The sequence below is a fragment of the Anarrhichthys ocellatus genome, unplaced genomic scaffold (assembly GCF_004355925.1).
Source record: "Anarrhichthys ocellatus isolate YVR2014 unplaced genomic scaffold, GSC_Weel_1.0 scaffold33, whole genome shotgun sequence".
Taxonomy (NCBI): domain Eukaryota; kingdom Metazoa; phylum Chordata; class Actinopteri; order Perciformes; family Anarhichadidae; genus Anarrhichthys; species Anarrhichthys ocellatus.
Window position 1 is genome coordinate 2331672 of NW_022280063.1, and position 14831 is coordinate 2346502.

Genomic DNA, 14831 nt, shown 5'->3' on the forward strand with positions numbered 1-14831 from the left:
GTGTGTGTGTGTGTGTGTGTGTGTGTGTGTGTGTGTGTGTGTGTGTGAGATTGGGTTTCTTTTTCCTGCCCTATCCCTACCTGCTTTTAGGGGGTAGCCTTTATAGAATATCAAGTGAATATATGACGGGAATCAATCAATGGAAAATCACAAAAAGACGAACTAGACGAAGACATTGAGAAGAGACAAGAAGAGGGGAAAGAAAATGGCAAAGACAACAGAGACGACACACAACACGGAAAAGAGAACAGACAGACAAGACTGGTTGGAATTAAACATTAGTGTGAATAACAAGTACATTTCTAAAGACACTTCTGCTCTGCGTTTAGCTGCTTTGTCACTCGATTCAGCTCCGCAGGACATGAGCCTGTATGGGTCTTTGTTCTGCAGCGCGCTGATCTAAGCGCTCCTCGTTTGGTTTTACAGCTTTAATGGCTACTGATCGGGTCACTGTACCATAATGTGCACTATCAGGGCCCACTTCCAACAACAGCCAATGTTGAGTCCATTAAACAGAAATCTGCAGAGTAGACCCCCCCAAATATACACAGGATAATGTGGTTACTGTGGCGTCTGCCGGTCTCATCAGCGGCAGCCGGCAGTGAAAAAGCTCTTTTAAAAAAAAAAAAAAAAAAAAAAAAAAAAAAAAAAAAAAAAAAAAAAAAAAAGCACTGTAAGCTAACTGCTCAGCAACAAATGGCAAGACCGACAAAATAAGCAACACGGCGGAGCATTGAGCAGTTAAAGAGCCAGATCTTTCCCTCAGGAGCTGGTGGAGACCAAAACAGAGCTAAACAGGGTCAATGTTGACTCCGAATGAGTGCCGATGTCGCTCCCTATCCGCTCTCCGTGTGTCTTGAAACGCTCAAGCTGATATGTCGGTGTTTACAACTTGTTTAGAGCTTAATTTCACTGCCAAAAGTGGCCAAAAACATCCACCAATGCAGATGTAATCAACGATAGTCAATAGTGTCACTGATAATCTCCTGGCGTTAGGGTACAATTGAGCTACAAACATTCCTCCTATTCTAAAGGAAAGACTAGATGTAGCACTTTAAAAAGAACACTGAATTATTAAATACATTTTTTTTGCTTGTGATTCTCTCCGTCGAGGGCCCGGGGCTGTGTTTCTTAAGGAAAAGTAAGACAGGTGGACAGTTCTGGTGTTTGACCTACAAACGCCTTCAAATGTTACTATTTGTATACGCATTTGTGCGAGAGGTATTCAGACAGCATGTCTACATCGCCCACGGTGTGTGTGTGTGTGTGTGTTTGTGTGTGTAAAATAGTATCCTTTTGTAATCATTCTCTAAGGAATGAATTCTGACTCGAGAGAATGGACTACCTTCACCATCCACTCGTGAGCTTGCGTACAAAAGGGAGGGAGGGAAAGAGAAGGGAAAGGGAGGGCAATGCGGTAGAAGAAGGACAAATAGACGGCAGGAGAAGAAGAGCGAACGAGGGAGAGCACCACGGCACCAGAGAGAGTGCGTCTCACACTTCCTACCCCTCCACAAAAAGGAGCGGAATTAGTCCTACCTCATGAAAGAGCCAGCGCTCTCTCTCTCTCTCTCTCTCTCTCTCTCTCTCTCTCTGCGTCAGAAAGCAGGAACACCTAACAACAACAAGGCAGCACGTCAACCTTGTGTAAGATATGTAAGATGTCAGCCCGGGCACGTTTGAAGGTTTTGCTGGCTGTGTACGTTATTGGAGGCTCATCAGCGCATTGGAGATGCAGGGGAACAAAGAGCGGCGTGGCACCTTGAAGATCTGACGAGACGTGGGATTCGCCCACAGAGAAAAGCAAAGAGAGAGAGAGAGAGGAGAAACAAATGCAGGGATGGAGAATGGAGAGAATGACGGCGATGGTAAAGGAGAAGAGTGAAGGACAGGAGAAGCTAAATAAAGAGGAACAGAGTCACAGGAAACGGCCGTTTGTTAGGTTCACCTAGCTAAAACGAACGAGCTAACACAAAGAACAGCCCCGTTCATGAACGCTACCTTAAAATAGGTTTCTTCATTTAGTGTTTGTTGTTGATCCAACTTCATTTTGGAGGCTGCACGGATTGCATTATGCCACAGGAAGTGAACGAAAGTAGAAGCTACAATAAAAGTAGAGAAAACCCTTTAAAAAGGAGCACTCATTAGGCCGGAGTGAAAGGCTGCGTGCCTGAAGCAGTGCAGAGAAGCAGAGGAGTCTGGGAGTCCAGCCGGTTTGCACGCTTGCCACCACTTCAACTTGTGCATCCCTAATTGTATCGCTGCGACCACACAGAGTGACCGGAGTGTGCGAGGTTTAGTCCGCAGAGCGGTTTCCACTCGGCGGCTCTGTTTTGAACGGCTTCAGAGAGAGCTCCATGGGCCGAGTCACAGCACAAAAGAAACACAGCGTACATGTGGAAGGTATATATATATATATATATATATATATATATATATATATATATGGAATGGAAGCTCACATCACAGGGGAAGCATAAAGAGCTGTGTGGCCACTTAAAAACTTTATAAAGCACATGGGGGCAATTCCCAATCGCTTACCGTTTGGACGCTTTCTACAGTATATTCTGGAAAAGCCCCATAAGAACTCCCAATAGGTGATTGAAAAAGGTGTCGTTTCTCTTGTGCCTATCTAATAACAGAAGATTACTAGAGAAACTGTATTATGTTGATTTGTAGCTGTTCATACTACATTAACAGTCGTATTAAAACCGTACAATGATGACTTTTCACGACCGTGTTTTGTACCCGACACAGTACGTTTGTACTGGGAAAGAAATGAAGTTGTGGGATTAAAATAAATGTGGTGCAACGAGCGCACGCAGGCCCGCCCACAGGTTAATGCTCCGTCTCGCACACGTACTGTATTTGCTTGGATGAAAGGGACTCACGAGCACATTGAGACAACAAACAGAGACTCGAGCGCCGGGTAACTCAAAAGACGATGAGGTAGATGGAAGAAAAGGGGGGTGGGGTGGGTCGGGGGTGGGGGGGTGACACTTACCGATGTACTCAAAGACGTAGACGACAAAGAACGGCGTGACCAGGTCGTTGATGCCTTGCACATACCCGCTGGCTGGATGGCGGATGGCCCAGATGAAGAGGATCCGCTCAAAGATCTTGCACACAAAACGGTACACAAGAGAGACACGGTGTCAAAAAACAACATCTGCATTACAGGAATTAAAAGCACAAAAGGCAGCTGATTGATAACGACACGAGAGAAAAACAACAGCGACGGAGAAGCTAAAAGTCAGGAAAATGTCCGGTGGATTTGTCAATTTTGTCAAATTTTCGCTCGACAGACGAACACATTAACTGTTATGTTAATAATGAAGCGCGTTCACTGACGCCGTCGATAGTTATTGTCTGACAGACGAACATTAGGCCTTTTAAATGACGGAATGAAGGTTTTGATCAGTTTAGGAAGTGTGCGAGGCACGTGAAGGTAGAAATCAGAACAGAGCCGAGCTGGTGAGGAGGAAAGCAGCTGAATACTTTCTGTGGGAGACCGGCAGGAACACCGTGGATGTGGGTATTGAACTTTGAGCGGACATTAACTTGGTTTAAACTCTGACTTCACCAGAGCAATCACCTCCATGATCACAGAATTAGAACGCATGGGCATATGTATTTGTGGATGTGTGAGACCTAAATTAATTACTGGCATCGCTCTAGAATCGGCGCCCGAGGACGCACTCAGACTTTTATGGAGTGGCGGTAACACGCAAAATAACGTAGCAAAGCGCTAACAACGACACGCAGGAAAAGGGCCGCAAGCTAGGAAATATAGATTAAACAATTAAGGATTTACATAATGAAACTAAATGTTTTATGAGGAAGGAAATGCATTTAAATTGTCTGTTAGACCCGAAGGAGACACTGTTAGAAACACTGACTGTGCATAGAACTGTTGTTTGTTTACAAGACAGCTCCACATGGTGCCTTCAATGGCATACGTTCTAATAATAGTTTATAATATTGACTTTCAAGAAGAAAAAAATTGCATCAAATGCACTTTCCTAAAGATGATATTAGTTGAGTTAAATATCACATAATTGCGAGCAATGATTCGAGTTTGAACCTCTAGTGAAGCGTTAATGTGCTGTATGTGCTGTTTTCTGTGTTTGTTTTATTCCACCTCTACCCTCCTTGCTAACTGGACCTCGCCTGTATTTATCCTGGCATTCATTGTCTTTATGTCTGTCACACAAAATGCAAGCCAAAAACCTCTTCTGTTGTGCTGCAATTAGGTGGAATCGGGTGAGGCCAGTTCAAATTTGCCATTCTCTCTTTCAGCACAGAGCAACACCTCAGTCTTTGCCTCTTTTTCAGCTGCTCTCTCTTTGAACTTTATTCTCTGCTGAGGTGTTGCGCTCTCTCTCTCTCTCTCTCCCCCAACACTTCCATCTTCGTTATGGGCGTCTGCTTAATGCTGCCAGGCCCAGTGAATTAAAGGGAGGCTTGATGTTCAGCTCAAAACACGCACCTTGCTGTACCACACCCATCGTCTTGGAGATATGTCATGTCCCTGTCACTTTCTAAATAGCCTCATAGCTCATTGTTTTACGGAGAGGGAGAACAAAAAAAAACATGGTAATGTTGGGTTTCTTTGGAAGCTGTGCGTGCAAAACTTCTCATTTTGTATTTGAAGTAATTCAATCAATGTTGAGATGGCCTGAGAGAGATTGGTAAGATGCAAGTGTCTCCCTGGCTCCCCCTCCCCCTACACCTTTCTCCTCGAATCCCTTTCAGCAGCCTCCACACCTCCTCTTTCCTTATCAAAGCCCCATCCATCAAACACGGAGAGGTGCTGCTGCTTTCAGGGCGAGTGGGTAATGGGACTCTCTTTCTCTCTTTTTTTTGTGCGGCCTCAAATGCTGCCATGCATGTGTCACGCCGGCACCTACGCACCGAAACCCGCAGCCAGGTTTACTACGGGGCAAGGAATGTTTGCGTGTGGGAGACGCGACAAGGGTATTCTCGACAGGGAGCGAGAAGAATGGACGCAACAAAATGCCGCCAAGGGAAATAATGAATCCGACACGTAAAAAATGAAAAAATAAAACGTAGCTTAAGAGGCTTTGAACATGATTCCTCTGTCAAAATATCATGGGCTCAAGTATCCCATGCGTTCATCAACAGCCACTTTAAACTGCGGAGTTATTCATTCTAGAAGCTTCCTCAATAAAGGCAGACGCTGATGAATCAAGCTCTTTCAGCCTCTGATCACAATCCGGAGGCGATAAAAATAATGTTTTCTTTTCACGTTGGGAACTCGTAATTGCTGATTATCAACTTCTATGCGAAGGCCGCATTGTTCTCCAGAACGAGAAAGTCAAACACTTAAATACCACTTATGAAATCACCGCAGCATTGCTTCAATATCCCTCTCTTCTTCCCCCCCCCCCCGACAATGGAAAACACTGTTGACTGCCTTCCGTCTCGACTAAATCTCTCCAGGCCCCACAAACAAGTGAATAAAATGAAGCAGTGGTGATTTTCAGGCGGCGGCGCTGCAGGCGTAATCATATTTAAAAAAAATATGGTTGGATATATGAGGTGCACGCTGCTTGGATATAATGCTGGCTTTTCTTTGTTGCACTCAAAGAGATGAGAGGGAGAAAGAGTTCTGTGAGAGGGGAAAAGGACATGTACAGTAGTAGCACACACCGTACATCCCTCTCATCTCATCTCCCTTCCTTACCTTCCCGGTTACAGCCCCGAGTTGTATCCCGTACAAGACGGGTGCAACAGAAAGGTGGCGTCGCCTGTGGCGCTGTGTGTGTGTGAGTTAATGTGCACTGATGAATGCTAGCATGTCTCCTCGCTGTCCCCTGTGTGTGTATACAAGGTGTGTGTGTTTTCGCTCACACACACACACACACACACACACACACACACACACAGAGGTCCGGAGCCGTGGCCACCTCATTAGCCTGAGCCTCATTACGGGATTTTTTTTTGTCTCTCTGCTTCTCAGGCCGCTGGTTCTGCGTGTGACAGGACCTCCCAGAAGCACCGGAATAATAAGATAAACCTAACCTCGTATAAATGGAGGGATATCAAGTTAATTTCCGTGTTAAGTTGCATTGGGAAGCCGCGCCGATCGTCCCCTTCAGGCCGGCCGACGCGACTCCTCGCACCGCTGCAGAGACAAAAGTGACTTGCACCGCATTTACATTTTAAGTATTTATTAAGTAACTGTTATCCGAAGCAGCTCACAGCGATTTAGTAGTTAAGGACTCCAGTAATGTACGCCTCGCCGTATGGTTTTCCTAATGTGCCCTAACTACCGCCCGGTTGTTGTTCTATCAAACATACTGCTTAGCAGGGTTTTTAGATAATTATTTCGTATATCCCTTAAAACGCTCGAATGTAACAGGAAATGCTTCGTTCAGTAGCACTAGCAGAGCGGAGCAACGAGTGTGTGTGTGTGTGCGTGTGTGTGTGCCATGCCAGACCATGCAGTGTGCTGTAGCGAGGGTTTCCCCCGTTTCAAACTCCCAGGCAGACAAACTTTAACTCTGAACTTGTCTTTCAAGCCACTGCGATTTCATTTTTAACGGACACTCGTCCCAACAATTTGATGGCGCTAGCGCCCATCTCTGCCCAAAAGCAGATGGGAGAGGGAGGGGGAGGGGGGGGAACACTGCTAGGTGAAGTGGTGTGTGTGGTGCAGCAGGTCTCACCTCTTGGACAGAAGCTTGTTGAAAGAGAGGAATAAGAGGATTAGTTCTCGGTATGTCAATGTGAATCTGCAGAGAGAGAAAGAGAGAAAACAAAAAGACAAACACTGAAGCAACGGGCAGGTTAGCACAGATCTGGGCATCACAGAGACGGAGGGAGAGAGAGAGAGAGCATCAGTTAGTGGATTGGTGTCCTTGACTGAATGCCGACGGGGCTTCCTGTGATCTGAAATGGATAGCAGCGGTGGTCTTGAATGCAAGTGGGCAGATTTGGAGACGCCTCTTGCGACATCATGCGCACGGGAGTACATTTTGTGCGTGCCGGACCGCGTTCACACCATTTCAGAGTGTCTGCCCCGCAGACGGACGATAGGACAGGCGGACAGATTCATCAGAAGGGAGCCAGGCGGATTGCAGGGCGGCGGCGGCTGGGGCCAAGCCGGCCGGAGCCAAGCCGGCCAGGACCGGACGGGGGGGATGGGCCGTTTAGTGAGAGTGTGCGCGGCTTGTTGCTGTCTGCTCGGTCAGCCTTACCTCTGTCACCTTTGGCTGCAGCACCAAAGACTCAGGGCTCATCCTGGGAATGTCTATGTGGATCTGACATTGGAGAGAAGGGTGTCAGAGAGACGCACGCACACACACACACACACACTTATACTTAAGAGTAGCAACGTAGTCGTCCCCCTACATGTACTTGTCCTCAATGTTCAACATTTAAACCTGTTTTTGGTCAGCTGTAAGACCTCTCCAGATGTTCCCAGGCAGGGGTTTGAACCCAAAATGAGACGTAAATCTGACATAAAGGGAAATTCTGCCATTTTTCAACATGGGTCATAATCTCCCTTCTCACTAATGTATAGACCCATGCAGTTAGCCACAATGGGTAATTAAGGGGTGAATAAGCCTGTAACATAACAAGGCTCTGCCACCGAGAGTGTGTTTAAGGAGGATTACTGAAGTCTCTTTGCCTCCTAGTGGGGACACAAAGACTGTTTGATGCCGTCTTAACAGCACAACTCAATCAACTCCAGTCTACTTCTTCTGTTAGCCGAAATAAAGCTAGAATCTGTTTTTCCAACACTTTCTCTTGGGATGGAACTAAACAGCAGCAGTATTTCAAAAAGCTTGCCGTGCAGGCTGGGACTTCTACAATGGCTACATCCATATGCATAAAACACACACACACACACACACACGCACAAGCTGTTTGGGCAACTTCCCAACGACATAAACAGATATATATATATATATATATATATAAAAGAGACAGATGGAGAGACACAAGAAGAGACACTAGCTACGGGGACAGATGGGGAGATTTGCACCAGCTGACGGACCAGCTAATATGAGCACACACACGCAGACAAACATAAGACATATAGATACATGTAATGTGTGCAAATACATCTTCAGCCACTTAAACATCATATACACGACACAAAACATATACAAACCCACCGCCGTGTGCAATATGAGTGCCAAACCGACATATGTGCAAACACACGTAATCTCTCTCTCTCTCTCTCACTCACTCACTCACTCACTCACTCACACACGGGGGGGAGAAAATCACTGCACAGTCCGTCAACACAAACAGTGCTGGAACAGGCAGAATTTGGCAGAAAAAGAAGCATCAAGACGCGATCCAAACAGCCATCAAAACACAGTATGCCAGCTTTCTGGCACAGGGCGCAGCAGATCAATGGGAAATTGGACGGAATATGAGAAATGTGTGGGGTGGTTGTTGTTTTTTTGCTATTGACAGCCCAGTTTGATGTTTCTTATCGGCTTGAAATGAATGGGAAGTAGTCGAGTGTTAAAATGAAAGCTTGTGTGAGGTGGTGAGAGAGAGAGAGCGAGAGACAGATAAACAGACGGAGATAGAGAGAGAGAGAGAGAGACAAAAAAAGTAGATATTATTTTCAAAGCCAAAGAAAAGTGTTCATTTAAGCCGCTCTCTGAAGCTCGCGGCTGGCTGTCTCTGCAAAGCTCGACCACGTTCCCGCCGTGTCAACACGGGCGGACAAATGGACAGCAGCTCTGCGTGTACATAAAGGAGGAAGAGGAAGAGCACGGGCCTGGTTCCAGTAATCTTGTCTGCAGATCCTGTCAACACACACACACACACACACACACAAGCAGCCACGTGTCCCGTCTGTACTGAGAGAATACATTAGTGATGAGAAGCTGTTCCTGTAATTGAAAATGGAAATTTTTCAAGTTTCTTTCATTCAGTCCTTCAGGTTCTGGGATTCAGACGTGTGTTTCATCAATTATTTTAAACACAGAACGAGTAAACAGGACCCGAGAGCGTGCGAGTGTATGCGCATACATACACATAGATATATATATATATATATATATATATACACCTGTCTGTATGTGTCCTGATGGTGCTCGTCGTTGCGGGAGTCATAGTATTGCTGGATGAAGCCGAAATATTCTTGTCTCTTCCTCTGCAGGACGCTCTCTCTTCTCTCTGCATTAGCTGGTAGGTAACCCTGGAGGAGGGTGAGAGAGAGAAAGAGTCAATAAAAAAAAAAGAAAGATTGTTGTTACTATAAATCATCAGTCAATCAGTTCTCGCTGCGCGTCTCCTTGTGTCCAGTCTTTACGCTAAGCTAGCCGTCGTCTGTGAGCTATTTCACCGGCTTTCGTGAGAGCCGCATGGCTTCTCTCATAGAACTCTCAGTGAGAATGTATAGAAGTTATTCCTCATGTCAAATGTCTTACAATGTGATTCATGTAGAGCTGCGGAAAAAAATCTTCATACTGCGAAATTGAGACGTGGAAAAATGAAATTGTCTGCAAGAAACCATTTGTTGCTGTTATTATATTTTCTTTGTATTAATGTTTTTATCAATTGTACTGTTTCATCCGTGTTCAAATTTATAATGTATTTTCACTGGCTATCTATTGTTACATTACCTTGCGGTTTATTTTGTTATATAAATAAATAAAGCTATTATTTGCTTCTTTTATATATACTTTATCATTAATCTGGTTCTTTAAAATTGCCCTTCAATAACGTAACTATCAACATGTATTAATCCTTAAAACATCGCACTTATTCTAGTACAGGCCCTTGTAAACTTTAGCGAGTAGCTGGTAATAGCCTCCGAGCTAATACACCTGTCTATTTGTGACACGGACTCGCTCCCGTGTTCCACATGGGACTCATTAATTCAGCTCGGCGGATACTCAGTAAAACCGTCTTCTCTGAAACCGAATGTTCATTACATGTCGCATCTCTCTCGTAATTATTTGTCTGCCAGCGTACACCGTTTAATGAGCCTCTTGGTCTTAAAAAACCTCGGCTACGAGTTCAATCACAAACCAAACTCCCGGGATTACGCAGTCTGTAAATGATACACTTCACTTTGCAGAGAAAACTTTCTGCTGCTTGACCAAGCCTCTGAGGGGAGGTACCTTTCTGTGTGCGTCTGTGTGCGTGTGTGTGTGTGTGTGTGTGTGTGTGTGTGAGAGAGCTTCTGGGAATGTGTTTGTCAAGACAGTTCATGTGAGCATGCACGCATTTGGGGAAGTGTGTATCCTGCTTGGGCTTATGCAATGAGGAGAAAGTCAACTCCAAACTGAACAACAAATCTATTAAAAGCGAGAGATGGGACCGGGGGGGGGGGCTCTGAAATATTCACACAGTTTAAGTCTTCTAAACAGAACTCAAAAACACGACTGCTGGCTCAAAGGAACTCGTCCCCGTGATGAAAAAAAAAAAAGCAGCACTGTGTGTCGCCGTCAGACCGACAAAAGGCCCTTTTCTCTTCATGTTGTGTATTATACCGTCAGTGCATTTGTTTGTTGCTGTGTAACTGTAAGAGTTCATACATGAATGATATTAGGACGAAAGAGAGTTACAGGTTATTAAATTCAGTTTTCAGGGACCTTAGTTAAAACGGTTTGATTATTTATGACAGTATTTACCACAGTATATATGTATGTGGTTGTGCGTGTCGATTAATCAATTAGTGAGTCGACAGGAAATGAATTGGAACCGTTTTTAGTGATAATAAACTGAATATCTTTGGGTGGAAACAAGACCACCATTTGGTTCCACAAAATAGTTTGACCCCTTCTTTCCCGTCTGCATCATTCAATGTGAGAAGAATTCCTCCTCTCCGATTCCCTGGCCATTGTCTCTTTTTCCCCGTGCTGACCAAAGAGTAGAAGTGCTTTAAGTTCAGCTACATTAGCCGACAAAAGATCCAAGGCCGTCTGCTAAAGAAGACCTGGCGGTGCGGCTGAAAGCTCCAAAAAAAGGTCAGGACTGAACCTCCACGCTCAGATCTTAAAAAGAGTTAGCCAGACAGACGCAGTGCTGAGTCTCCTCACCACTCTGTCCGTCTCTTACAATTATTTGTCTTGACTTTCAATTTAAACTGAGCATTTTTTTATGTGTTTTTTCCCTGAGAAACCGTTTGGCTGCTGCTCAGTCACATCTGAGAGCAGATCTGTTTTGGACCAGCTTGAGTGGAATCGCCATCAAACTAAACTCTTCGTCTGCGCCATCACAGACAGACCATGTGTGTGCTATATATATATATATATATATATATATATATATATATATATATATATATGTTTGTTATCTATGTGCATCCTTGTCTTTGTTGTGACTCTGCTGTGACTCTGCTGTTTGTTGGTTTTTTTTGGAAGCTGGCCGCCACTTTTTGGCGAGCCACCAGCGAGCATATCAAGGAAAAAAACTTGCATGTAAACACACACAAAGTATCAATTTTGGGCAACTGTTTAGAGGAAAACCAATGTGCACTCCGCTGCCAAACGAGGGAGAGGAGAGCACGTGCGTGCTGAAGGTTAATGGACACACTGCAGCTGCGTCACTGCTCAACAGGACGCACACTCGGGGATTTGGAGGCCATAAAGAGGACGCAAGCTGTGTCGCACACTCCGCTGTGATTTGAGTTTTTATTAATACTCTTTATCGCTAATAACTGGGTATCGGGAATCAGAAAATATTTCAACGTGTCAGTGGTGGTGTGTGTACCCAGGCTGTACACTGTGCAAAGATAATTGTAACTTCTTTGAACATAATTGTATGTGTTTAATGAATAACTGGGGAGAAGGAAAAAAGGATGTGCGCCTTTCTTTTGGAAAATAGAAAATGAGTGAGTATATCTCACAGTAAAGTGCATTAAGTGCTGAAGATCCAAGTGTAATTACGCTTGAACCTGAGTGACTCATTTCCATTTCCTCTGTGGTCCACTGGTTAAAAAGGGCGAGTGGAGATTTTTTTATTTTTTTTTTTCTGATGGAAGGCAGAAAGTGAAGCATAAATGCGAGACGTCTCCGCATGACCTGCCAGTGGTACAAAATGTGGCAGCGCGAGTGCTTCCTCCTGCCTCTGTTAATCAGTCTACCAAAAACCTCATCTCGCCATTCTTCCTCGCACCAATCCACTCCTCCACCCTTCCATCCCTCTAATGGATCCTCCACTTCAGGAAAAAAAAAAGAAAAGAAAAACATATGCTTGGGGAATCCATTTGGGGGATTTAGATTAAATTGGTTTTTTTTTTTAGTCCTCATGCAATCTAAAGTGATTTGTACTTAGCAGGCGCACATCATTCTGGAAGCAGACTGGAAACAAACCGAAAGCGGAAAGTTGAACAGATAAAACTTCACTTCTTTCTAAAAAACGCTCTCGTCGCTCGTGTCTCTACGTGTCGTGTTTTATACTTACAACTGGTAAACTGAGTTTCACCACATGATTGGAAACATCCACATGAGAAGTGACTTCACACCGTGACTTACTGCAACCTGTACGGCTGAGACGAAGCGCGAGTCTGCGACCGCATGACTTCTTTTTTTTTTTTTTTACCTCAAATGTATTCAGAAACTTATATTTGGCGGATGGTTTTGGTTCGACGATGTTGCCTGGACTGCATCCGAGGCTTTCCGAACTAAATGACCATAACAGCAGAGTGAGAGGTGCATTCACCCAATCAGGTGTCGACGGGTACGGTCTCAAACTTTGCCCGACCATATCGAATGAGCGTGAAACGGTGGTTCGGTCGAAATGAGCTTTCGATTTTGAACCTTGTGCATGTCCAAAAGAAATAAAAAATAAAATAACGACTCTTCGAAAAGGACTTCCTGGTGGCCTGCAGCTGCACCTTTTGAAGCAACACAACTGGGAAATCCTCCTGCTCCCCTGAAGTCACCGTGAACGACGAAGCCGCCATTAACAGAAAACCATACGAATACATGGCCGGACCCGGTGGCTGTTCTCAGGCCGCGGTTGTAAAGGACCCTTCGGCCGACTAGCGGCTCGTCTTCTGGGGTTTTGGGTTCAACGGTTTCTTCCGAACTGACCTGTGAGATAAGTTACTGTTAACACATTTTAAATTGTTTGAATTTGACCACATGGCTTTAATGTGGTACATTCCTCACAAAGACGGTCAATAAACAAATTCCTCCTTTATAATCCAGAAGAGGATCAGATGCGTTGTCACTCAACTTCTCTACTGAAGGTGACCCGTCCATAGAGGTTCTCTTTCTTCTCCTTCCGGCTGTATTAATGCTCTAAGTGTATCATATATAGAACATTTAACAGATAGAGTAGGAGTGCATTCCCCTGCACATATACAAACTAAAGATACACAAAGGCAATATATTACTTTGCATCCGTTTACAAAAAGCACTTTGCTCAGGTCTGAGACGTGGCTGTTGTGTGGAGACGGCGGATCTGCAATCCTCCTAAATTACAGTGGAAGTGTAAAAAGGCAAAAGGAACTAAACGCTCTCTCCGAGGTGTGAGATGCCTCTTAAGACTGCGCAAACATTCTCGTCTGCCTCACTTAAAAAATAAAGTTCAAAATCATTGCTCCTTTCTCTCAGGCGATAGGATGATGTGCGCTGTTGTGAGGTAACAGTTAAGCGTAACAATATCTGAATCTGTCCCCGACACGTCTCATATAAGCCTTCAGCTTTGTCAATAATTCCACAGCCAGTTGGTTTTCTACTCGTCTCCCACTTCACATTTAACAGCCACACTCCATAAGCAAATGTACATACTGCCCACGGGGCGGACGTTCTTTCACAAAGCAGAAAAAAAAAAAAAAAAAGAAAAAGCCATTTCATTTCTTCGTTCTCCTTCGGGCTCGGACGCAAAAGCGCTCTTCAAAATAATGAAATAAAACGGTTATTATTTCCGAAATAATAGAAAAGTTCAACCGGGTGTGTTTTCGAAAAAAAGCTGGGGGCAACCTGTGGAGCCTCTCCATCAAATAAGGAGACTGGGGTAGATGGAGCTATGCAGGGAGGCGAGTCATCGCTGTCGTTGGGGAAGTTTGTTTTTGTTTTTATGCTTTTTAATTTCCACACAAACCAATAACAGTTTAAGACAGTTAAGCACGTTTTCTGTGAATGCAGAGCGCTGGGGGAGCATCACCGAGCTCTAAACTGAGGGGGGGAGCTGTTTCTCGTCTATGGCAGGTAAAAAAAAAAGAAGAAGAAGAGTGTGCACGCTGGTGGAGCAGGAGAAGGGCACAAGGGACACCACTGGAGTGAAGTATTATTAGGTGCCTCTGCCAAGTTCATGGAATACAAGCGTGGCCTGAGAGAGAGAGTGTGCGTGTGTGCGTGCGTGTCGGACGGAGAATAGATTTTCCGAGCCTGATCCCTCCTATCTATTTCTCCACTGGATCATGCCACAGACAGGACGGAGAAGGCAGTCAAGTCTTATGACACTTCAGAAGATATGATTGCTTTTGACACTGTGCCCACTTTTCGCTTTAATCCGAACCTTGGATTTAACCCGGAGGGACAATTCTCGCCGCGCGAGGCCCTAGAAATGCATCGAAAGCCTGACACTTAATCTCAGAAATGGATCTCGAGTTTATGAAGGGTCAAAACGCCCCCCCCCCCCCCCCCACCCCAATATATGTTTGTCAAAGTCATCTTGGACATACACGTCCTCAATAAAACAAAAAGATAAAATGTCCCGGCTTGGATGTTGGATAGCAAAGCACCCGCTTGGCTCTTGTAACAAAACAGCTTGTAAATCAAATACCGAAGCTCGAAAGAACTACTGCAAGGCTTTGTGCCTTCATAGCTTCGAGTAGACGCAACAGATGAGTGAACTACTGCAGCAGTACAAGGCTAGAA

General features: G+C 44.8%; 1 protein-coding gene across 9 annotated transcripts in view; it reads right to left on the minus strand.

Annotated features, from left to right (window-relative positions):
- The window catches only part of tbc1d22a (TBC1 domain family, member 22a), a 96012-nt gene that overhangs the window by 58868 nt on the left and 22313 nt on the right, over positions 1–14831 (minus strand). For 3 of the 9 annotated variants that reach the window (XM_031865778.1, XM_031865775.1, XM_031865776.1), the window contains 4 exons: positions 9062–9190; positions 7224–7286; positions 6693–6758; positions 3005–3119 (listed from right to left, as the gene is read on the minus strand). In XM_031865778.1, coding sequence (XP_031721638.1) covers positions 3005–3119; positions 6693–6758; positions 7224–7286; positions 9062–9190 — 373 coding nt within the window. The remainder of the gene's footprint in view (positions 1–3004; positions 3120–6692; positions 6759–7223; positions 7287–9061; positions 9191–14831) is intronic. The other 6 variants (XM_031865783.1, XM_031865779.1, XM_031865782.1 and 3 more) reach the window with 3 other exon arrangements.